The sequence below is a fragment of the Glandiceps talaboti genome, chromosome 16, assembly GCF_964340395.1.
Source record: "Glandiceps talaboti chromosome 16, keGlaTala1.1, whole genome shotgun sequence".
NCBI lineage: Eukaryota > Metazoa > Hemichordata > Enteropneusta > Spengelidae > Glandiceps > Glandiceps talaboti.
The window spans coordinates 18,439,431-18,465,618 of record NC_135564.1 but is presented as its reverse complement, the minus strand read 5'-3'; the positions used below and the strand labels follow the sequence as shown (position 1 = coordinate 18,465,618).

Below are 26,188 nucleotides of genomic sequence, written 5' to 3'. Positions count from 1 at the left end.
AAATCGCTAATCTGTAAGATAAAGACATTTATGCCATGCTATCAGGTATATAAAAAAATTGGTTCCGGTTACCTGACCCCACCTAGCTTTTCACTGCCGACCCTAATTTTTTCGTATTCCAGAAAAAAATAATAAAATCGCAAATAATCATTAAGTCTCACGAGAAATAGTGGATGTACAAACTGACATCAACTTAAAAAGACAAAAGAAAACTGTTCTTCCCATCTGTAATGGAAGTATATCTGAAAGGAAGAGTAAATAACATAGAGACTGTTTGGAAAACGATGGAAAACCTGAACTAAACAGTCACACATGAAAAAAATTAGAAGTTCAAACAGAGGTCATTATGTAGATTAAAAATCAAATAGACAGAATAGTTACTGCATCTGATTTTAAGAACGATTGTTGTTAAGATGACATTGTTAATTGTTTGTACTTGACAAAATGCCAGACTTTGGTCTGAAGCTTACAGCAGAAATATTGAAGGGTCGCCGAAAGACTGTGCATAGTAAGGGTATATACATATGTACCATGGCGTTTCCTTTCTCAACTCATGTACTTTTGACTCTTGACTTTTTAAGCATTATGTAGAGGTGTGAGGTATGACATCTTCTTTGAACACGTGTGACCTCTGACCCAATAAATTTGATGATGTAGTTTCCAAGTTGCCGACTTTGAGTAAACACAAAACTTAATGTGCCATTTTATAGAGTACTTGCCACTTGTCATGTAATAAACTATATTAGAATGTCTTCTTTTGATGTTATTTTTATTTTTCAAAAGCTCTCAAGAAGTTCAAATCTTATAAAGTATCTGTAGTGACCTGGAACAGTGCTGGGTCATCACCACCGGCAACAGTTGATATCTTGGATTTAACAAGCGGTAAGTTAATCTGTGTACAAGATATTAGAAGTAGATATGCATGATTACCCCAATATTTGTGTTTATTCAATGAAGGAAATAATGAGTGACTTAAGGGGCCTTGTCACTGTGAGTTGATAGGCTTACAAACCAAGCACTCTTCAGCTGTCATTATATTGATGTGTTTCTGTTGTCTATTTCAGCCCCGTCTGAACCAGTCAATGTGAGTGCAACAACCAGTAACAAGACCAGTATAAATGTTAGCTGGGATCCCCCACTTAACCCAAATGGTGACATCATCAAATACCAAGTATGTTTGCGACAAGTACACTTGGAAAGTGAGGCCAACGAATCCTTGTAAGTTGACTCCCATACATTTTGAGGGCACCAACATATAATGTTCAAAATTAGCATTTTTAGCACAACTGAACTGAGGTGTGTGTAAACAACTTAAAGTCAAAAACCGCTGAACCAATTGACATGATATTTGGTGGGGACATTACCTTGGATGCCTAGTTGGGAAATTGTTCAAATCAAAATGATCTTACCACCAGTTTGTGATTTGGGTCAAAAAATCTGATTTTTGGTCAAAAAACTTAAACTCAAAGACTACTGGGCAGATTAAGTCTGAAACTTGGTGAGATGTTTCTGAAAGTGTTATTCTGCAGATTTTCTTCGAAACATGTTGACAAAATTGGCCCTAGCAACCATGACCACGCCCTTACAAACAACCAAATGGCAGTATATTTTGGTTAAATAACAACATCATCTGGTAGGCAACTTGAGTAAACATTTAAAAAATGTATGCAAATATCCTAGCAACCATAACCACGCCAATAGTAACAGCCAAACGGTCGTGTATTTCACAATGATAACAGGGATTAATAGACAATTGAATAAACATTAAAAAAATGTATGTAAAGTTGCCTAGCAACAAGACCACGCCCATAGCAACAGCTAACTGATAATGTATATTGCGAAGGTAACAACAGGAATTGAAAGACAAATGAATAAACATTCAAAAAATGTATGAAAACGTGCCTAGCAACAGGACCACGACCATAGCAACAGCCAAATAATCACATATATTGCGAAGATAACGGGGATTATGACCACGCCCATAGCAACAGCCGAATGATCGCATATATCGCAAAGATAGCAACATGGTTGGATAGGCAACTGGATTCAGCAAATGAACACCTATTGTTAGCATGGACTAGCATATGGATAAACATTTTTAAAAAGTGTACAGTTGTGCTACACGTCATTGGCTGTATTTGTTAAAACCTATTTTTTTGTGCTCTGAACAGATGTTGTGATGTACAAACAGGAAAAAACTTCTCTATCTTGTAGATATAAGTATTATAACATTAGGAAAGCAAAATAAAAGTTTTGTTGTTGTGTTGAGTTTAATTAGCATTTTTGGACATATTTCTGTGGTCTAAACAAATATTGCTATGTGCAAACCAGGAAGAAACTTTCTTATCCATACATTGGGAAAACGAAATAAGTTTCTTAGTTGTGTTTGATTTAAATTTGTTGAAATTTAGCCATAACATTACAATGCATAAGTGGAGATTAAGCATTTATTTTGATATAGCATGTATATGATTATTCCATTAAAAGTTGAGAGGATGAGGGCTACTGGAACCACAGATCAATGCTGTATACAGGCTACACATTTTACCACTTAATGATAATTTTCATGTCTACAGGAGGACATTTGCTACCATAAATGTCATTGAAGACTCTCAGAATAATTTACAGTACCAATTTACTGGTCTAGAAGACAAATATCTCCAGTACGAGATATATGTACAAGCTTTCACTACTGCTGCAGGAGGAGGATTTTCACAAGTAATCAAAGTGAATACACCTGAAGGAGGTATTGCGAGTTCATTTGTGTTTTAGTCGCCAACAGGCAAAGCCCACAGGGGACTACCACTTTGTATGTAGGGATTTGGGTGTCTGTCAGTGCATGCCTGCAGGCATATGCCAATCTCAACCAAACCTGGCACAAATGTCATACTACATGTTTTGCCTCACTGTCTAAATGGTGGCCACATTTATCATAAATCTTTATGTCTTGTCCACCAACTTTGGAATCATGATAGAACAGACCTCGTATGAGTGTCTACACCGATTTTGAGCTTTCTAATGACACGTGGCCCTTAAATGCTATGTTGAAAGTCAAACCTGGTCCAGCTGTGAAATACTGTAGTCCAAATATGCACATCCCTTTATTTCATTAACCTTTACAACAATGACCCTATTTGGTGTAAAGATTGAATGAGTAAATTAAAATGTTGGCTGTATGCTTTTTAGGAAGACTTGCTTAAATTCATAATTCTAAGCCCAATCTGGATCTGATGGATATATGCCAACAACATTCTGTTTCATCGATAGTTTTGCCTGTATCTTAGAGATTGTCATCCAATAAGATTTCATTCTGTATCATCCTTACCTGGATCTTACCATCTTGCATCTTAGAGATTATCAGCCAATTACTAATTCATTCTCTACCATCATTTCAGTTCCACCTGGATCTTACAGATTATCAGCCAATAAGCCTTCATTCTTTTCTAATTGTAATTACAGTTCCATATGGATCAGCAAAACATGTGAAGATAGAATTGCAAGAGAATAAGCCCCACAATCTCGAAATTATATTTCAACATCCCTGTGGAGATGAAAGAAATGGAATTATACGTGGATATTTGTTGTACTATTGTGAAGTACAAAGTCAAATTGCTCAAGTTGATTGTCCTGGTAAGATGTTTTATCATGAATATATCAAAATCCATCTACAAATAGAACAATTTGGAAAATTGCGATGTAAGATAAAAAATGAAATTAATTTGAAAGTTACGATTCACTGCCGTAAATAGTATAATGCAATAAATTAGGATTTGACACTGCTGTAGAAATTCTTCTAAACCCCTGATAATGTAAGCTAGATTGCTACGTAACCCTGCTGTATACATGGTAATCTCTTTATAGCAAATACTCTTACACTTTCAGTTAACATTCTCTAATTTTAACAAACACCCTGTCATGTCTCCAAAACTCATATTTCAGATGGAGTACAGCTTCCTTCTCTGTAATAGATGTCATCATACCAAACATTTTTCATGTATCCCAATTAATTTGTAACGAAGCAATATCATACTGTGTATGTTTGACTGTATTCTTTAGTCTAAACAAGCTTGCACATAATTATGTCACATTGCATTTAAACTTTGGCCAAGAGAAATCAGAATGATTGACTTTAATGTGAATTTGTTTGTCCCTCCGTGTGTGTTTACATGTGTGCATGTATCTGTTCATACATCATTTCTCAGACATGCAAATCCCAGTTCTTACAAACGACTAGGTGGCATGCCATGCATGTCACTTTGTTTCCAGAATCACATGCTATTTCCCGTGATTCTGGTAACTCACAGTCCCTCGGGTGTAATAAACGGGTGCTATAGCCCTCATGGCCAGGCAATATGTGTTCAATATGTCCACATTGGACAGCTATAATGACACGTGATTTTTTTTAATCATCAGATGACACTGTCTTACGCAAAAACATATCTGTAGATGGTACAGAAAAACAAGTATCTACAGAGATTGATGGACTCAAATCTTATACTCTGTATGCTGTGTGGATGGCAGCATATACAACACTTGGTATACCAGGACCCAATAGTACAGTGGGAGTGAAAAGAACTGGTCAAGGTGGTAAGTTTGTAATCTCTTAAATATCATAATACAATGCAAGCGCCAGGTTCAACAAAAACTATGGAATGTGTACCCTGGTATCTATGTCACGACAACGTGCAGTTTGTCCGCAGTAGATCTACTGTAGATGAAACTTGTCAACACTTCATCTACTAAGTTCTCAAGGCACTGCTTCATCTACAAGTATGTCCACAGTAGACGAAGTTTCATCTACAGTCCTACTTAAACTCGCTCTACATCTACATTTCATCTACAAGCTTAGCCTTTATCTACATGTATACATCTACATCTACAACTACAAAACCTTCATCAACATTTTGTCTACACAAGAAGTCCAAGTACACAATTTCTTTCATTTGGCATGTTGTTAGCATATATGCAAATACATTTTCTTTCAAACGCACATTTCCCGCCTTGCCAGAGGCACTGAATGACGTACAACCTTTTGGTGTCCTCGTATACGGTTGGAGTGTAAATGTTCTGGTGACGTGATTACCCAAATTACATGCTAAAAGGTAAGTTCTTCTTTCAAACTAGCACCCAATGACTTTGTTGCGTTACTTACACACAACATTATTATTTTCATGTGAACATCATTATGTTTGATATTTCGAAAAATTGCACACATGATAAGATTTGTTTACATGCACGTCTGATCGATGTTGTATTCACTCAGTAAACAATATTACATGTCAGAAACTTGTGATTCTATTGAAGCCAGTCTTTAAATATGGAATTGTTTATTCAATGTTTATCACAGGAAAGCATAAATTACTGAAAAATTGAATTCCAACAAACCGCTAAAATTTACCGTACGATCAGCTGCTCCAAGTCACGTCGATCGTGAGTGACACTTGCTATAGTTTATTTACATGCTTTAATAATATTGGAGACCCAAAATCTCGCGATAGTTTGAGCCGCCATACTGGATGTAGCAGTTGCCAGAGTTCGAAGACGTCCCCCACAAAATGAAGTGTTTCATAGTAAAATTGACCATAATACTGAAGACCGGGCGTAACATACCACTTTACTGAAAGGCTCATGTCTCATAACACTTTCTGATGACACTGAAGAATATGAGTGGAAAATCTACGGCAGCTAACTCATGCTGCTTTACCAGTGTGTAACTTGTAAATCAGACGATTGTAAACACTGATATATGGCATCAGTTCTGTTCACACTTTCTCTTTGTGATAGAACTATGACCATTAATTTCCTACTGGTAACCAACTCACTTGACTGCTTGTCAATTAGCTGTCCGGAAGCCCTATAAACATTCTGGTACCAGTGAATCAGCTTGACTGAAAAACAATCATAACTGGTAAAAACGTGGAGGCGGCCAAAAATGAAGTCCACAAAATAGCATTATTATTCTGAAATGAAATCATTCTCATATCTATTGCCACATTTCAAGTCAATATATCATTGATATGTATAACATTAATATGTTTATGCCAATGTGTTTCAAATGTTCATAATCGGACGTCTATTAAAAAGAGCTCAACTATGAAGACCATGTTATCCCTGGAAGTGGCAGCTCTGCTGTGACATATTGGTCTAGGATTTCACAAAATGGTTGATGAGTTAAACAAACTTTGCATGTAATCATTATTAGTACAGTCAGTTTGTCATATTTAATACTGGTTTGAAGTAAGTACAAAGCTGTATAATATTGGACTACTTGTCAATATGGTCACCCATCAATAATTGTGTATTCTGACAAGCCACTTTTATTTTTCTCTCTTTTAGGTTGCAATGAAAAGGGAAAATGATGAAACAGATCAACCATGCCCTTTAATAGTGCCATATATAAAACCAAGACGACTGTCACCATCAACATAAGGAAAGCCTTTAACTTATTGAAAGTGTTATACTTCTCAGGAAATCGAAGTACTTACATTCTGATGTACATTCAACCTTGCCAAATTACAACATGAATAAACTTTGATGCAAGTAAATGTATATATAGTGGTTTTGTGTGTGTGTGTGTGTGTGTGTGTGTGTTTATTTGTTTGTTTGTTTGTTTGTTTGTTTGTTTGTTTGTTTGTTTGTGTGTGTGTGTGTGTGTGTGTGTGTGTGCATGTGCCTTTCATGCCTTGTTTGAGAAGTACAATTTGTCTACTTTTCATCTACATTTCATTTACTTTCTTCTACATTTCATCTACACTCATCTACAATTCATATATGCTCATCCACATCTACAATTTGTCTACTTTTCATCTATATTTCATTTACTTTCATCTACATTTCATCTACACTCATTTACAATTCATCTATGCTCATCCACATCTACAATTTGTCTACTTTTCATCTACATTTCATCTACTCTCATTTACATTTCATCTACTCTCATCTACATTTCATATACAGTTCATCAACATGAGCTCATTATTTATGCACCAATGTAGACCGAATCTAGATGAAGGTTTTTTGTCTACTGTAGACGAAGAATAGATGTACTGTGGATGAGTAGATCAACTCGTTTGGTAAAGGATATGTCACAACACATGTCTACATCACTAGATCTGTAGTGTTCGAAATATGAGTCAAAACGCTCAAAATTGCCAGCACTTTCCCCAATTTGTTTTATATTTCTGGCAATGGTATAATTATATTATTCCCCAATAGTTTTCTATTAAATACTAATGATCTGTAGGTTGTTAATACTCGTCTAACGACTTAAAATGACAAGGGCCTCATAGGCCACTCGTACTTTCCTTGGCTGAATGAAGAAAAACATTGGGATGTAATATCTAATTATTGTAATATCATAAGTCATTGTAGGTCTATTGCAGTTAGATACTTGAAAGATCAAGAAATAGAAAAAGAACTTCAAATCTTACATTCCTTCTCATGCAACATGAGATTGTTTAGAAAGAAATGAATGCAAATGAATTGAACTTCATAAATAGTATATGCTTGTATAGACAAGAAAAATATGAAATAGAACCCATTGTAGGGAATAATATCTAATTGTACTAATAATCATGTGTAGAGGGGCGAGTATAAATTTAATATTACATGTGTACCAGATATTACTTGCTCTAGTATACATGCATATTTTCACTACAGTTCAATACTGAAATCATTATTGCATGAGGATGTTTTAGCTAATGCTGCACATGAAATCGCGTGATCGCACTGTATGATTTTTTAACATGATTTTTATGGAAATTTGATGCCATTTCAGATAAACATATGTAATACTAACATAACCCATGCCATGTGGGTTCCAGCGTGGGTACTCAGGGGTCTTTGCACTCGTGCTTGCAGTGTTTTCTGCTGCACCTTCACTTGTGTGCTACACTCATGAAAGTACGGGCACAGAGAACACGGCAAGCATTCGTGCAATTACCCTGAGTACACCACACTTGCACTTACACATCATGGGCCCTGTCATATTATATACAGAGTGGAAAGCTAGCATGTCTGAATAGATGTTTAAACATTACAACACTATAATGTCTGCATGCAAATACGCTGACAGTTCCTTCCAGTTTCCCTGGTCAAGTCTGTATATACATGCAAACAAGTTAACTCATTTGCATTTCACCTCATATATGGGTATATTAATATTCATTTGTCAATATATATAATTATGTAATGAGTGGATAAGAAAAAATAAGATTGGTTGTATGTTTTATTATTCCTTTCAAGTTAAACTTAATAATTGTAAAGTAGGTAAGATCCTACTCTGTAGTTGAAAAGTCCTTGGCCTAGGGAGTCTTTTACATGAAAAGTCCTTGGCCTAGAGAGTCTTTTACATGAAAATTCTATCTTAAGGAGTGAAACTACATCCCTTGTAATTCATGCATGTATACATACTTGGTCTGGATTTTAAACTTTATTTTTACTTATTATCAAATGCATGAATAAATGTATGATGTATTACTTTCACTAATGTATGAAGACATTAAAGATATAATTATAGTGAAGGACATGCCAAATAGCTCTAACACAGCTTAGGAGACAATTAATATTTGATATTTCAGAACCAGGTAAACCAAGAAAAGTCAAAGTTATGAACGAGACAGCTACCTCTATTGTTATTGAATGGGAAGAGCCCATAGAAAAGAATGGTGTTATCCAGAGCTATGAAGTCAAATATGATGATGACATAAAACGATATCCCATAAATGGCAACTCAACTAATGTTGTACTTGACGGGTTGAATGGATTTACTGATTATATAATCGAAATTAGAGCCTGTACTGAGGCTACATGTGGAAATTACTCCAAAGGAGTAATAGCCACTACTAAAATTGGAGGTTTGTATTGAAAGGAATTATATTTTTGAGAATTTGTTTCCAAAGATTTTGCCAATACTAGACATTATAGTGGGGATGATTGTTGGGCTCGGTTATGTTTGTTACACTGTCTGTCCATCTGGCATTGGTCAAGTTCGAAGCTAACTACCCCTTCGCTATTTTTACACAAGGGTGTTTTGTTTCCACTTAGGTAGACGGCAGTGATATTTGGCATTTAGGATATCTCCACAAATATAAACACTTTGCTGGGTTGGGGGGGGGGGGAATAATGCTTATTGTTTCACTTTCCTTTGTGTGACATTGTGGTGAGTGCATTTCACTACTAAAAAATAACTGCCATATATGTAAAAAATCTGTCATGTGACTTTTATGTGCAACGTTGGGGGGCTACTTATGTAGCACTACCCTTGTCATGAATAAATATGGGTGAGTGTGATGACCTCATCTCATCCATAATTTCTGGCATATTGCAGTCCCGTCACTGAGACATATCGAGAGCCTATACGCCTATACGCGATATCACCATTGTCTTGTAATCACTCACTCAGGTATAGACACAAAAGTGAAAGCACACATTTGTGTTTTAAAATATTTATTTAAATAAAGATTGAAAAAGGTTGTCTACTAGTATGTACACATAACCATACATCTACAGTATATGGTAAAATTGATGGTTGTACTCTTAAAATCAGCCAATCATATTGCAACTGGCAAGTCACATGCTTAGGTCATGTTGCATCATGGGAGATAACTCGATCAAACTATGGCAAAAAAAATCATGGCAAAAACAGGGTGAATTTGATCTGAGATAGAATTCACTGTAACCAGGTAAAAACTGGACGTCAGCATTTCAGAACACAGTTAAATATTACCGGTCAGTGACCAGACAAAAGCCAAAGATTAGAATTTAAGGACAATTAAAGTATATCAGCCACTGGCAAATATTAGACATTGCAATTTTATTACAATTAAAGTGTACCAATCACCAGGCAAAAACTGGACATTAGTAATTTTATTGTCAGAATGAAAGTCATCATGATGATGGTCATAAACCAGACATCAATATTCCTCAGTATTAAAACCTAAGTGTGAACTCCTGGACACATTCTATGTTCCAGGAAATTAAATCAACAGCAAACTGGAAAAAGTTTCAAAACTAAATCAATAGTACATGTACACTGGGCAGTTATAGGACAGTGGAAATTGTTTCAGGGCACAAACCACATGAAAGCGAAATCAAACTGGACTTGACCTTCAAGGTAAAATGTCAAAATCATCTGCAGTTACTGATTAAAAAATTGGTTTGAATTGTGTAAAATCATGTCATTTCTAGCACATCATGTACTCAATGCAGTCAAAAAATGTTTCTCTAAAATAATTTGCCATTTTCCCCTCAATTATCCTAAAATGGTTACTGACATGTGTACTATTGTCTTTAAAATTCTTGATAAAATTTGGCTTAATGAAGCAATATTTGCCTATTAGATGCACAGTTTTCAGACATTCATATGAACCATGACATATAGGGACTCAATGAGTATCTACAAGTGTTACAGTGTTGTATCTCAAGAATAAACCATTGACGTTGACCTTCACTTTCAAGGTCATATGTTGTAAATATGCCATTGCTTGCAGATCATAAATCTGTGCATCAGTTGATAATCTCTCAAACATCTCTATCCTGATAAAAATTTGAATGTTTTCATTGTGTTTTTTTTCAGCACCTGGTACTCCACAATCTCTAAAAGTAGTGGCAAAGACATCTCAATCTGTAATTCTCAGCTTTAATGTACCAAGCCATGCTAATGGACCTTCAGAACGTATAAATTACATTGTCTTCTATAAGAAAGTAGATGAGAATGCTTGGACCACACAGAACATTGGGGTGTACCCAGAAGCGGGGCGAACTGTCCTCCCTATTAAGTGCAATGATGATGGTGCTCAGAAGTACGAGTTTGCATTAAAGGCACAGATTGAAGTCAATGGTGATATTTTACAAAGTGAAATAAGTGGACAATCACAACCTTTGACTCTGTGTCATAATTCACCAGGTGAGAATTGTAATATTTCAATGTCAAAGTAACATAATTGCTTCATCAGGCCTTGACAGTGAAGTGAAGGGGGGGGGGGCTGCTAATTGTCACATTCTTTCTTTACTATGGAATGGCAATAGTGGGGTGAGGATAGCACAAATTTGTAATGCGAAACATTTGGAGAGAGCGAGTATGTCGGCCTGAGCGAGTTAGAGGCTATAGGATGACCCATGTTCGAGCGTGTGTGTGCATGCATGCGTTCATCATATCAATCTCTGACTCAATTTTAACTATACCTGGCAAGCACTATCGAGTTCACATGAATGTAATTTAATTTATTTAATTTTGCTACCTTGACCCTTTATGGCAAAATGGTAGCCATGTTTGTTTTAAAAGGACACATTTTGGTTCATACATCTCCTTAAAAGGCACCATTAAGTGTCTACCCTACATAGTCAATAATGAGCTTTCTATAAAATGACTTTGACCGTGACCAAAATTGTCAAGGTCAAATAGCCAAATTTCTGTCTCTACCACAACTCAAGAATTTGAATTACACAGAAACTCCATTGAATAGTGATTTCTGCTGCACTTTCACTCACTATGCTTATGAACTTATGGCCACAGAGAATGCAGTCAACTCATGCAAATACACCGAGTACACCACACTTGCACTCAAGTAGCATGGGGCTTTTCACATCATTTAATCAGCATGTGTATGTGTATTATAAATAGAGGAACAGAGTCGTTTTGATCTCTGTAACGTAATATCATCTAAATAGTGTATTTTCTATAATACCCTCCTTCAATAGACGTGGTATTCATAGCAGCCTTGACGACAGTGCTGACCATCACACCTCTTTGTTTTGTCATCCTTGCTGTGTGTGTCTACAGAAAGTACAAGAAGTCTGACTTCGCCAAGCCAATACCTGAAGTTAAACTACCAAAGGTGAGAGGACTGTCAGTCTGTCACAAACATATTGCCAAAGAAATTTAATACACCAGTTCTTCATTACATCAGAGAATGGATGTATCACAACCGTTTCATATTATACTAGCTACAATATTGGTGGTTTAATAAGCACAACATAACACTTACTCAAATATTCAATCTTTTCACAAGTGGAAATAATAGATACAAGTATGTAGTACAGTTTACATTATAAGTACTGAAGTCATTGAAGTCTGGTATATGCAATGTTTGAAGTATGAATTTAAAATGGATTCTGTCATCTGAGACTTAAGGCTTCTGAATCAGTGGCGACATTACTCATAGTTTGCTTCTATTTGTATTGAGTCAGCATGGAATGTCTGATCAATGTTATCTACATTTCGTCTACACTCTTCTACATTTCGTCTACATGTCATCCATTTTACCATTTCATACGTTGGTTAGACACAAGTAGAGGTGCTCGGCACCTGTTTGTTTATTCCATTCACAGGCTATCTTTTGTTGTTATAGTTGTATTTTTATTGTTTTCTAGTTGCTACTTTTTTGTAATATGTATGGTTTTCTGTCTTGTCTAGTTGTTAATATTTTTTCATTATTGTGTAAATCACATTCTGCCTGTGATGAAGAGTAATAAATAAAAAATAAAAATAAATAAGAAAATCTACACTTATCTATATTTCATCTACAAGAGCTCATTATATAAGCACAAAAGTAGACCGACTATAGATGAAGGTTTTTCGTCTATTGTAGACGAAAATAGGTCTACTGTAGATGAAGAGTAGATCTACTTGTTTGGTAAGGAATGTTACAGTGTTGGTACTCAGGGGTATTTGCACTTGTACTTGTAGTGTGTTCTGCTGCATGGGTGCAGAGAACACTGTTATATTACGGGTCTTCCTGAAATTATATTATGTTATTTTTGGATAAAATTTAATTAATGGGAAAGCCTTTGTTGCTGTAACTAGAAAAATATCTGCCAGTTTTTGTTCTGTTTTTGACATACCAGTGCTTGACTTAACATAATAATATGTTTGTGTTGTCACAAAACCCTACCAACATTCCATAAGTTCAAAACTTGATGACAAAGATGTCAAGTAATCAGGTCCATTACTGATTCGAAGGTGTTTACAAACATACATCAAACCTGTGTACCCAGTACCACAATGCAAATTTACATATCTTTTACACTTCATTTTAATGACAGCGTAACAGCGAGTATAGAGTGACTCTAAATTTATTCAACTATGAAGAGGAGTATGATTTATTGGAAAACCAAACGAAGATCAAACAAGCAGCCAATGGGGTCATAGGTGACCAACAAGATGGACAGGCTGGTGGTGTAGTTTACGTCCCACAGACATCTGCAAGCAGACTGAATGAAGAATGCCAGGCACCTATTTATGAGGATGAAGATGAAGATGAAGATGACATTTTCTCCTTTCTCACTCGGACTTTTCAATCATCTAGAAAACAACCATTGACAGTACAGATTCCAGCAGAAAGTGTTAATATTGATGACAGGTTACCATCTGTTCTGAGCCCCGATTCAGCAATTAGTTTAGGATCACCAATACATCAAAAGAACCATCTTATGAATATACAGGTTCTGGGGCAGTATGCAAATGTGAATGGCAGGTCACCTTTGACCCCAGGCCCTGATTCGGGATTCTTTGGTTCTTCAACAAGTTACTATAATGACAGTGTTTTCCGAATGGAATCAGACCTCCCAATTGGCTGTCGAAGAGGATTTGTGTCAGAATATCTTGAGATGACTAATGGTAACACTTCATACTAAAATACAGTGACCATAGAGTACCTTTAGATTCTTCTAGATGGTGAACTGACTGGTCTACAAACTTTTGATAATGAGGATCCCTATCTCTGTGTGAATGTTGACATGGATAAACCTACCAACATCAGCTATAGTGAATTTACTTCAGGTGGCAAACTGGCCATCGTACAAGACCTCAGTGTTGCTACCTCTGATATTGACAATTCAAGTGGATACTTGATGCCTTGTCAAGAGCATATAAATGAGCTGGCCCTAGATGGAAGGGTGTCATCCCTCTGTAAAATGGGACCTTCCATTCAGACTTCACCACCAAGTAATGATCCTGCCCAGCAACCTGAGATGGCAACAACTAAGATTCCAGCCAAAGTTCATGGTTACTTGTAACAAGAAGTCACAATATTTGCCAATTGATCATGTTTCACAGGAAACCCCTGGCCAATTTAATCTCGAACTAGGTAGCCAACTACAAAATGATGAAAAAAAATGGAAAGTGTGTCAGTGGGTGTGTATCCACTGAAGATGTTACTCCCACTGTACCATCTGATTAGGCAATATCAAGGACAAATCAAAGTGTAGGCTCAGATCCAGCCACTCCATGGGTTTTAAGATCTGATAGCCAGTGTATATTTCCTGGGAGACCCCAGGTCTAGAGAAACACAGAAACAACAGATAATTATGTCTATCATGATAATGTAGCAGATGATGCTTGCTAAATTGCTAATTAGCCCCTCCCCAATGGGAGGGTACTACAATGGACTCCGTCTGTCTGTCTGTCTGTCTGTCTGTCTGTCTGTCTGTCTGTCTGTCTGTATGTCTGTCTGTCTGTCTGTCTGTCTGTCTGTCTGTCTGTCTGTCTGTCTGTCTGTCTGTCTGTCTGTCTGTCTATCCATCCTTCCATCTGTAATATTTTATTTCTCAGACATGCAATATATGATTTCTTTCAAACCACAAAGATGACATATCATATGGGACATATGCACATCAGTTTGTTTTTTGATATATGCAAATGTGACCACATATTTGATTTACTGCATACCTCAAAAACTGTAATACACAGACACTTTGCTGTTTGGTGTGAGTCATGTCATATGATCGTGTAATTAATGCAGTATCTCGGGAAATATACACATTCATCAGGTGTAATAAAGTATGATTTATAACAATATTATGAAATCTATAAGCCTACCAAAATAAATTGTTGGTCTTCAACACTATTGTTCACGATTTAGCCTACGTGTATTACTTCGCAAAATTGTAGTAACACTGGTGACCTTTACATTGACCTCTATATATTCAGTGTACAGTGAGGGCGCAATGTGTGGTTTGAACAGGGAGTTTGAATTATATTCATGACAGCAAGACGATACCCCTACGGAAGGGCATTCAGTTTAAATCTGGTTATATAAGTAATTATTGCCCAATTTCTAGTTAATAAATATTTGCTTATGTCATGAAAAAAAATATCCCAGTTGCAGCTAGTGCAGGTCAAAATATATTCATCAAGTTTGTAAAACATAGTAAAGTTAGTTCCAAGGATTCTAGTTACTGACGAGTACATTTTCTTCAGTTCAATTCGACAGATTTTGTTTGCTGGCTTTATGACAAGAGATGGGGAGGCATACGAATTACGTCATTGTTACCCCCCCCCTCCCCACCACAACATACAGCCAGTTTGATAAACCCTGACAAACAGGCGAAAAGTTAATCGTTAGTAATTGGAACCTTGGTTGTATAACAAGAATTGTTTATTACGGTATTGTAATTAGTTTTTAAAACTTCGTTTGTGTGCAGAATTAAATACCAGATACAACTATTTTACTCCAGATTTTATACAATGTTTTATCATGAACTACTTTTAGAAGTAAAAATATAGAAAGAACATGTATTTTGCTAGACTTTTGATATTTAATATTATAAACAGATAAATATACACAGAATACAAAGAAGATATTGAAATAAAATGTTCTTATTATATCCCTTTCAAGTGTTTCAGTGTATATTTGTTAAGATATTTACTGAGCCTGGTACAGTGTGTATGTGTGTATGTATGTATGTATGTATGTATGTATGTATGTATGTATGTATGTATGTATGTATGTATGTATGTATGTATTTATTTATATAGTGTTTATTTACCCAAAAACACAAATGAACATTACAGATACACATACAAAAATACTATTTCGTGGGTAAATAGGGGAATCGGGATTTAACTTACAGCTATTCAAGCCTGTCCCCTACCATAGTTATATACAATGTTTGACAGCAAAGTGATATAGCAAAAGGAAATACATAGTGCCTCGGAGTTCATAGTACTTATGAAGAACATACGGTAACAATAAATTGTACAGTGGTTTAATGATGTTTGTCTAAAGTAATTCCCACAAAGGTGACAACATCCTCCTCCTTGATGGTTTTGCCTTGTAATGAGATATCACCAATCAAATTTACTTTCTTTTTGCGCTCTCTAAATACGATAAAATGAGATTTTTCACTATTTATTGTCAATTTGTTTGTATTGCGCCAACGTTGAACCTCGTGTAATTGACCCGAAACATGATCCAAATTAATTTCCCCAACCTGTGAATAGGTATGGAAGAGATTGATATCGTCTGCGAACAAACGGAAATCAAAGAAAGAGGACGAGTTTGGAAGATCATTTATATATATTAAAAACAAAGTCGGGCCTAGTACAGAGCCTTGAGGTACTCCAAAGTGAATAAAACGTTTCTCCGATATATGACCGTTTAGCTGGACACACTGAGAGCGACCTGACAGGTAGCTTTTGAACCAGTTATGACAAGTGCCCCGGAACCCGTAATGTTCAAGCTTGGCTAATAAGATCGAATGATCGATTGTATCGAACGCTTTACTGAAATCAATAAATACCCCTAGAGTGAAATTCCCTTTATCAATCTCTTTAAGAATGTGATTTACTAATGTATGTATGTATGTATGTATGTATGTATGTATGTATGTATGTATGTATGTATGTATGTATGTGTGTATGTATGTATGTATGTATGTATGTATGTATGTGTGTGTGTGTGTATGTGTGTGCGTGTGCGTGTGCGTGCATGCGTGTCTGTCTATCTGTCTGTCTGTCTGTCTGTCCCGGACATGATAACTATTAAAATCTACTTCATCTGCATTGATTCTAATGAAATTTGCTACACTACAGGTAGTACTCATATTCCTTTTGGTAATGGCAAAAACTGATTTTTGATTTCGTAAACATCTTGTGAATATTAGTATATGTGTGTTCCATAGAGTTTTGTTTATGTAGCTTTTAATTCTTAAAGAGTCATTTGCATAATTAATGATATATCTAAAGAATCAAATCTTCAAATTCGTATCAATGGCAACTATTTGAGCACACGTTCAATATCATTTAATTAATTATTTCAAGTCCTTTACATAATTAATTATTTTCGGTAATTAGGCAAAATCTTAACGCATCAAATATCATTTAACATGGTATGCATTGATTTAAAATTTACAGAAAACATTCAGTGTTTACATGTGGTTATCGTCTTCCGACGAAGCAACATAATTGTGAAAGCTTCAATTAATATAACACCAGTAGAGCAGTAACTGTTTGAGCAGTTTATTCACATAATAATATGTACAAGTATCCATATCAGATATACATTCAGAATACATTCTGATCATAGTGATGAAACTTGGGGTGAAAGTAGTGATGACCATAGAGCAGCGTAGCATACAACACACTTAGCTATTTCAGAGATAGATGATGTGCGTTGATGTGTTCAAATATTTTGTTTGGAGGCATGGTAGATAAGAACAATCCTATTTATTCTATGGTTGTCATTGAACACCTGATATGATCTTAAAAATTGTCAGTCGATTGGCTTAACCGTTTCCAAAAGCAAAGAATAAAGGAAGTATAAAGGCCAAATAAAAAAAAGTTGTTTGGTTCCGGTTACCTGACCCCATCTATTTTTTCACGCCGACCCTAAACCTTTTATTACGTATTCGTGGAAAATGATAATAAAATCGCGAAAATAAAAAATAGTGTGTGCGGAAACTGACATCAACTTAAAAAGACAATATATACAACTATTCTTCATATCTGTAATGGCTTTACATCTGATATACGAATAAATAAACAACACACAGACCATTTGGAAAACAATGGAAAGCCTGAATTAGACTCACATATGAAAAAAAATATATAATAACATAAAATAAAAAATCTACCTACCCCATCTATTTTCAAATTACACAAATAAGTAGTTTAAGTACATTATTTTTAAGCAAATAAGTTTGCTTTAAATTCATCATCATATTTTTTGACATTCTGAATAAACACTCTGAATAAAAATTAAAGTAACATTTCAGCAATTATGGTAACCCATGCGTACTGCTGTACTTTGATGAGCATAGGCCATAGCCAGAGAAAGTGAAGTGGAAAACACGAGTGCAAAAACTCCAGAGTACTCACACTGGAACTCACAAGACATGGGTTTATGTTACATATGTTCATCTGAAACAGGAAATGTTCATAAAATGTAGATTTAAGCAATAACCCCCCCCCCCCCCCCCCCTGGTATACAACTCGGTTTTGACCAGCTGTATAGTTAATTGCAGACGAGCCAGACATGTTTATATTTTGTTGTTCTTTTAAATGTCATCTGTATTCGTGCATAGCTGACGCCATCATGAGGCGCATATCGATGGAACATGTGGAATTATAAAACACCACATACTCAAATCTCGGTTGTGATTGGTGAATGCGACATCACATGTTACGGCCCATAGGGACTAGTTCCATCGTTTAGTGCCTCATGATGAATTCTTCTATGTGCGCGAATACAGACGTGTCTGGCTCGTCTGCAACTACGACCGCAAGCAACGGCCAAAGCAGTGAATAGTTTGATCGATTTGTCGAAATTTCGGAAGAAGAGCTGGCCAACATCGTCTCTGAGAAAGACTCTAAAAATCAAAGGCAGTACTATATTCAAGATAGCGATTGGTATTTTGGAGAACTATTGTGCAGTTATTTATTGAAAATTTACTGAAGCATATATGGAGAAGTTTATGATAATTATTTTAGTGTACTGTGGTGTATGATTCTTGTTTGGTATGTTATAAAACACATGTTGACGGACATTATTCGGGCAATATCGTACATTTATTTTCCATAGGGACTAACCAGTCACACCAAAACAGTATCGTTTCCCCCGAGGGCAAAGCCCAAGGGGAAATGAGACAGTTTTGGTGTTACTGGCTACTCCCGCGGCAACAAACGTACGCTATCACCCGAATAATGTCAGTCAACATGTGTACACTTATCCCCAGGGACTAGTTCTATTTAATAGTGCTTGCTACGTCATTTATCGTGGAACAGCGTGAGAATGGTCCACATCATGTGATGTCGCATTGACCAATCACGACCGAAGGTTGAGTATGCAGTGCACTATAATTAAAGTTATTGGATATGAGATCATCATCAGAGCTAACCAGTCATCCCCACTGAGTGACACAATAGCAGAACACTTTCAGATATTATTACTAGGATTAACACAGATGTAGAAGTTGGCTAAAGTTGTGTGTCTTCTCCAAAACAGTTGTTCTGTTCTTAGTATATAATTTTAATAGCATCCGGGCCCTCATATCCATAATTATATACGTGTTTATAGATAGTTATCCATGAGTTTAAAATGATATCTCATTTACCATACATACATATTTGTTTGTTTGTTTGTTTGTTTGTTTGTTTGTTTGTTTGTTTGTTTGTTTGTAACAACGGTCCTAGGCTCCCTGTGGTCATTACGGATAACTTCTCGCAATTTAAGATAACAAATTTAGAACGCAAAAAAAAAATGTTTAGGGTCGACACCATAAACTAGGGTAGGTCTGGTTATGAGAATTGCTTTATTTTTGAACATTCAAACCACAGGACAGGTCGTTTACCTTGTACTTTGCAAAATTGTACAACAATAATTAAAAGAGAATTTGAAAATGAAATTGCAATTTTAAATGTTTTTTTTGGCCTATTCGGCTTGCCATAGGTGAGATAAGACCAAAATATATTTAAAAAGTGAAAACATCTATAAACCAGACGTAAACTGAATGTCTTCCATAAGGGCAAAGTTTTGAGATTGTCGTTCCTACAGACAATTGTTGGAATACAACAGAACATAAGTAATAAGTTATTTTTTCTCATTGATTGCTATTTGCTCATTGCTGTTAGTGATTTCCTGGCCAACCTACTGTGACATTGATTGAGAATGTAAAAAAAGTAAGCACATCGTCACTTTAGACAACATTTCCTGACGAGATTTTTTTTCCTTTTTGGTGGCCTACAAAAATATGACAATAATTTATTAAAACTAAAAGCTACATCAATAATATTTTCAGGACAAGTGCGCTTTGGTATTGCAAATGCATGTATCAAATTATATTGAATTTGAAGTGTGCATTCTTGAGATATAGCCTAATTACCGAAAACCATTAATTATGTAAATTTCTCGTTAATATTCTTGGGATGTTTACCAAAACCTAATCAGTTCTTGTCACTACCCTACAGAACACATCCAATAAATTTCTTTTGACTTTAGCCAGTCGTGTTTTAGAAAATGGTGATAAAGTCGCACCATGTTAGACAACATTTCCTGACAAGAAACAATTTTTTTCTTTTTGTGGCCAATCGAAAATATGCTAATAACTTATTAAGACTAAAAGCTACATTAGTAGTATTTTCAGGACAGGTGCGCTTTGGTATCTCAAATGTGTGTACCAAGTTATAATGAATTTGAAGTGTGCATTCTTGAGATATAGCCTAATTACCGAAAATCATTAATTACGTAAATTACTCATTGATATTCACGGGAGTTTTACCAAAACCCTATCAAGTCTTGCCATTACCCTACAGAATACGTCTTCAAAATCTCATTTGAATTGAGCAAGCCGTTATGGAGAAAATGATGACACAGACAGACAGACACACAGACAGACAGACAGACAGACTGCCACCCATTAATGTATCTCTTCCTTACGGAAGAAAAAAGGAAGCAATATAATTTTTTTTCGTATAATTGATACATAAAAGTGGACATATAAAATAACAGAATCTTCTCTGAACCTGCAATAAAGATCACACCATTATTTCCTTTCTATCATCATTTCTAAAACATTGCGACTTCCTTATTGAATCCAGAGTCAGTTTTACCTGAAACCACGGTTCATTGTCCGACGTTATTCCGGCTACTTCGTATTTGTTGAAGAAGCTACACCCAGTCCAACTAGACTGGCGATCCAAATCGGCGTAAAATTGGGTTTGGTAAAAGAAAGGAGAAGTCCTTTTGTCTATGTTAAACTTTATTACCAACGTTTCAACCTCACACATGAGGTTTTAATGTAGCTAAAATGAACGAAAGGAAAGTGAGGAAAATAAACAAACATCGTATATCATTAATATACTCATTACATCTATTATATATACTTTTTCTTAAATTTTAATTCTACTATCAGGCAAAAAAAATGTTTATGTCCGATAACCTGGCTTCAGATAATAGGGTAGGTAGGTTGGAATTTTATTTATTTATTTATTTTTTAAAATTAATTTATTCATTTTATAGATACTTTATATATACATATACATGTATATAGAGTTAAAATTATATTCCATTTACTCAATGCATATTTTGTTTGTTTGTTTGTTTGTAACACGCAATTGGTAATTTACGTTTAGAATACTATGGTTAACCCAGCACGTATACATATCTCCTGTGACAGCTGTCTAGCGGAATTTCCGCTCTTCCTGGAAAGTATGACTAAGGGAAGTTGTTAACGTTCTTATCTTACACATTATTCACGTCAATTGAAACATGACGAGTCTAAAGAACAGTGGGGTCATATCCTTATTTGTGTATGGTGGGGTCAAGAGTGTTGGACGTGTTGACAGAGAGGTCAGTCAGTAGTTTAAAGTGGCAGCAACGATCGGAGTGATTCAAGAAGAGTTCACTGAATTTTAGCGTTCTTTCAAGCTTCTAGCTACTATATCTAAGGTAATATTATTTTTTTCGAATTTAAATCTTTGATGTTACGTACACATGCACTTCCGCGTTAATGGTTTACTCTAACTTTTTCGCTTTAATCGATGCTATGTTTCAAACGGAGTTCCTCACGAACACGAGTTTTTGCAATGCTATAGGCAGGGTGCAGTGTCTCTCCGCCTGTCTATCTTAGTGTCTCTCCGCCTGTCTATCTGTCTGTCTGTGCCTGTATGTATGTATGTATGTATGTATGTATGTATGTATGTATGTATGTGTGTGTGTGTGTGTATGTGTGTGTGTGTATGTGTGTGTGTGTGTGTGTACGATTTAAACAAAAAACGCTAGGCTGATTGCCTTGGTATTTGGTGGGACTAGTTGGGAAACTGTTCAAAGCAAAATGATCGCATCGCAGGTGTGTAATATGCAAATTAAGTCTAAAATGTGGCTTTGTGGTCCAAAAACTTTAATTCCCAAACTTCAGAGAAGATTCGGCTGAAATTTAATGGGGATGCATTTGGGGGTGTATAGATGAAGAAATATTAAGCATATAATGATCTCATCAGTGATATTTGTAAAATGTGAATTTTGGTCAAATACTTTGATCTCAAAAAGTACTTGGTCAATGAGACTGAAACTGGTGAGATGTTTCTAGAAGTGTTATTCTGCAGATTTTGTTCAAATCATTTTGTCACAATTGGCCCTTACAACCATGACTGCACCCTTACCAACAACCAAATGCCATGTATTTTGCTAAAATAACTTCATTTGGTAGGCAAGTGAGTAAGTGATGTATGTGTACATGTGTGCGTGCATGTGTGCATCTCTCCGTCTGCTTGTCATGGACATGATGAATCTCAATTCACAAATCTACATCTCCATTGATTCTAATGAAATTTGCAAGAACTGATTTTGTTTTGGTAAATATCCTATGGATATTAGTGCATGTGTGTCCTATAGAGCTTGTTCATTTGTATGAAATTGTATGAATATGGTAATTAGGCAATATTTTAACGCATCAAATAGCATATATAACATGGTATGCATTGATTTAGAATTTACGGAAAGTATCCAGTGTGTACATGTGGTTATCTTTTTCTGGCGAAGACAAAGTAACTGTTTGAACAGTTAATTCGCCTAATAATATGCATCCATATCAGATATACATTCCGAATACATTCTGATCATAGTGATGAAACTTGTGTAAGTAGTAGGGTGATGACCATAGAGCAGCGTATCATACAACACACTTAGCTATTTCAGAGATAGATGACCTGCCTTGATGTACCTGACTGTATGTGTGCTGCTATTATGCCACTCGTACTTTTGTGTAGCTTTTCTTTGCCAACACAAATAAACTCCTTCCTACCATAGTGTAATGTCAGAGAAAAGTCAATTTAACCTATAGGAAAAATCTAGGTTACTTTAATTTCTATATTTAGTACTATTGTTTTGATTAGACGTAAAGGAATTGTGTGGTTCTAATTACATTCAATTTTAAAATAGGTAGGGTAGGTGGAATTTTTATTTTATATTTTAGTATATTTTTTTCATTTGTGAGTGTCTAGTTCACGCTTTTCATTGTTTTCCAAGTGGTCTTTGTGTTGTTTATTTCTTCCTATCAGATGTACAGCTATTACAGATTGGAAGGATAAAGTTTTATATTGTATGCCAGTTTTCGCACCCACTATTTCTTGCGAGACTTCACGATTTTCGCGATTTGATCACTATTTTTCTCGAATACGTAAATTTGTTTTAGGGTTGGTGTGAAAAACTAGGTGGGTTCGGCTAACCGGAACCAAACAACTTTTTTATTTGGCCTTACCGCTATCAACTTACAATATGCTTTAGGTGATAAAAAGGCACCTAGGTATTAACTAACTTGAAACTTTAAAATCTTGTAAGGAAGTGCCACTCTACTTGTTGGCCTGTGTGTGGGCGCCATTTCCTGCAATGTTTTATTGAATACCTGGTAATGTTGTCCTGTTTATATCAACCTTTGCTTTTACAATTTCTTTGTACTTGTCACACATATCATTGAAAAGTTCCTACTATAGCATTTTGTAGAAAAGTTATCTCTTTATACACACACACACACACACACTATATATATATGCATATATATATATATATATATATATATATATATATATATATATATATATATATATATATATATATATATATATATATAAAATGCCTTTCTAAACCTCAACTCAAAATTAATAAAAGTTAATGACTATATGTAACGTATGTCTTTTTCCATGATAATTGAGGAAGACATTACCAGGACACTTCACTTTCACTTCTGACAAATCAAATTTACAAAGTCCTATTTATAGATTATGAAACCGACAATAATTTATAGTATGTGCTCCATTGCTTGATTACTTGTCTTGTGTTTCATCCTTTGAATAAAATGGGTCTGGTTACATCTGTGGAGAGTGGGGTCACATCTGTTAAGGAATAATGGCTAGTATTGATGTGTGTGTCACTTCAAGAGCACTGTTTTATTAATGTTCTACTGCAAACTTCCGTCACGTCATCCTGTGTACTTTAGACCGGGATGCCACTCTCTGTACTAGTGTCGATTACCCAGACTCTCACTGCTTGGGGGAGGCTCTTCTACGAGATCACCGAGAGGAGAGTGTGGGGAAACCACATTAATTACCCCGCCACGGAAGTCACACTTTACATTTCTTCCAAGCATAAAAATGGGCTTACGAGGCATGAAATGTTTGTTGTAATTAATATAAATCAGAAGTGATAATCTGTAGTGAAGGTACCCAAATCATTCAGCCTGCTATGTTGGATGTGGAAGTACTCCCCATGATGCACTGCTCCAGTGGCTTTTTGCTGCACGGGATAGTTGGAATCTCGTTTCCCCAGACTATCGTTTGAGGTGGTCTCGTAGGCAGAGTCCCCAGTGGTGAGAGGCTGGGTAACCGAGAATATCTCTATGCATGCTTTGAACATGTATAAATCTGGACTCAGATTGAAAATCAGATTCACATTGGAAGACAATACGAAATTTAGTCTCGTACTGAGCCTCAGATTCATCCTCATATAGTCTGATTTACGGAAAACCATGATCGATGACACACAACAAAATCTTTCAAACCTGCAATAATACCATAGGTATGGCCCACTTCACACCCATCGTACAATATTACTGCTACAGACTTTTGGATAAAATGAATATCTTTCTTAACAGCTACATTACAGATGCATCATTGGAATAGTGCCTAGCAGCAAATACATCAGCTGAAATTTCACCTATGTCTCGGTGACAAGCTTTTATTTCTATTGTCAGGTATTTGTTCCTGTACAAGTTGAGACATGATGACCCTTCTTTCGTCAAGTGTGAAGGGGAACATTTTCTGTAGCTTTATCATTATTTCTTGTTTGACTGCTTTTGTTTGGTGTCATCGTGATTTTTCAAATATGAGGCTGAATCTGAGGCTGAACATGAAACTGATTCTAGTATGACAGCAATTTTATATAGTATGCTATGGCACAATTAGGTCATTATAATGACATTTAATTTCAGGAAATATGACTCATTCAGGTCAACGTTGTGACCTCTGACTCCATAACATTTATCTAATTTCTATAGCACTTCTTGTATTTCGAAGATGTATGTACAAGTGCTCCTACATGTAGTTGTTGTGTCATACTTGTTCCAGTACGTGCGCTCTGCCCACACATTCTTGGTTAACCCTAAAATGTTACTTCACACATACTCTGAATGTCGACATGGCCTGTGACTAGAGGTGTAAATTGTAACGATACTGATACCGTATTGGAACTAGACTATTTCACATCCAACTGCGCAGCGGGCATCAGCGTGTGGATGAATTGAACTTGTTATAAACATGGAAGTAAACTAATTGACACAGCATGTTGGAAGTACAGAGACTTATGTATTACGTTTCATTATTCGATGTCTTAAAACAGCTGTATGACCTCTGTACATTGTTCACTAACAAATAAGAAGTGCCCCTTGGCATTTGACGCACACATAAAGAGGCCATAAAACTAAACTGTTCTTATCATGCCATGAAATGTAATACAAGCCTCTCCTGTTCCAACCTACTTTTTGAAGTGTTATTAAATCAAATTCATTTGTCCACAGTCTGACGGCAGTAGTTTTATTACAGGGTTCCCATGCGACAAACAGTTTTACAGGTAAAACTTATATACAATTTATTGTTTTGTTAGAATGAATGTTCATGAACTTTGGGTTCATACGTAGTAATGGAATAAAAACACATCACACATCAGTGAAAATGTGGGATTTGCTTTCAAGAAATGTGTTCACTCTGTGAGTAGAAATTTTCTTCAATTTAGTAAATATTGTTGTGTACATCTTTCAAATTACTGACCATTTTGTTAGCACAACTGAACTTGTTCAGTAGTGCTATAGGGATCGCCCGGCGTCTGTCTGTCTGTGTGTGTGGATGTGTGTGTGTGTGTGTGTGTGTAAACAACTTAAAGTCAAAAACCGCTGAACCGATTGCCACGATATTTGGTGGGTC

At 35.7% G+C, this 26,188-nt stretch overlaps 1 protein-coding gene across 5 annotated transcripts in view; it reads left to right on the top strand.

Annotated features, from left to right (window-relative positions):
* Positions 1-13,637, top strand: part of LOC144447837 (receptor-type tyrosine-protein phosphatase F-like) — a 28,998-nt gene extending 15,361 nt beyond the window's left edge. For 4 of the 5 annotated variants that reach the window (XM_078137946.1, XM_078137944.1, XM_078137945.1 and 1 more), the window contains 9 exons: positions 784-882; positions 1,065-1,218; positions 2,577-2,746; positions 3,460-3,630; positions 4,414-4,587; positions 8,580-8,855; positions 10,577-10,906; positions 11,701-11,837; positions 13,045-13,637. In XM_078137946.1, the coding sequence (XP_077994072.1) occupies positions 784-882; positions 1,065-1,218; positions 2,577-2,746; positions 3,460-3,630; positions 4,414-4,587; positions 8,580-8,855; positions 10,577-10,906; positions 11,701-11,837; positions 13,045-13,635 (2,102 nt within the window). In that variant the 3' untranslated portion in view covers positions 13,636-13,637. The remainder of the gene's footprint in view (positions 1-783; positions 883-1,064; positions 1,219-2,576; positions 2,747-3,459; positions 3,631-4,413; positions 4,588-8,579; positions 8,856-10,576; positions 10,907-11,700; positions 11,838-13,044) is intronic. The other variant, XM_078137947.1, reaches the window with a different exon arrangement.
* Positions 13,638-26,188: the final 12,551 nt, after the last annotated feature.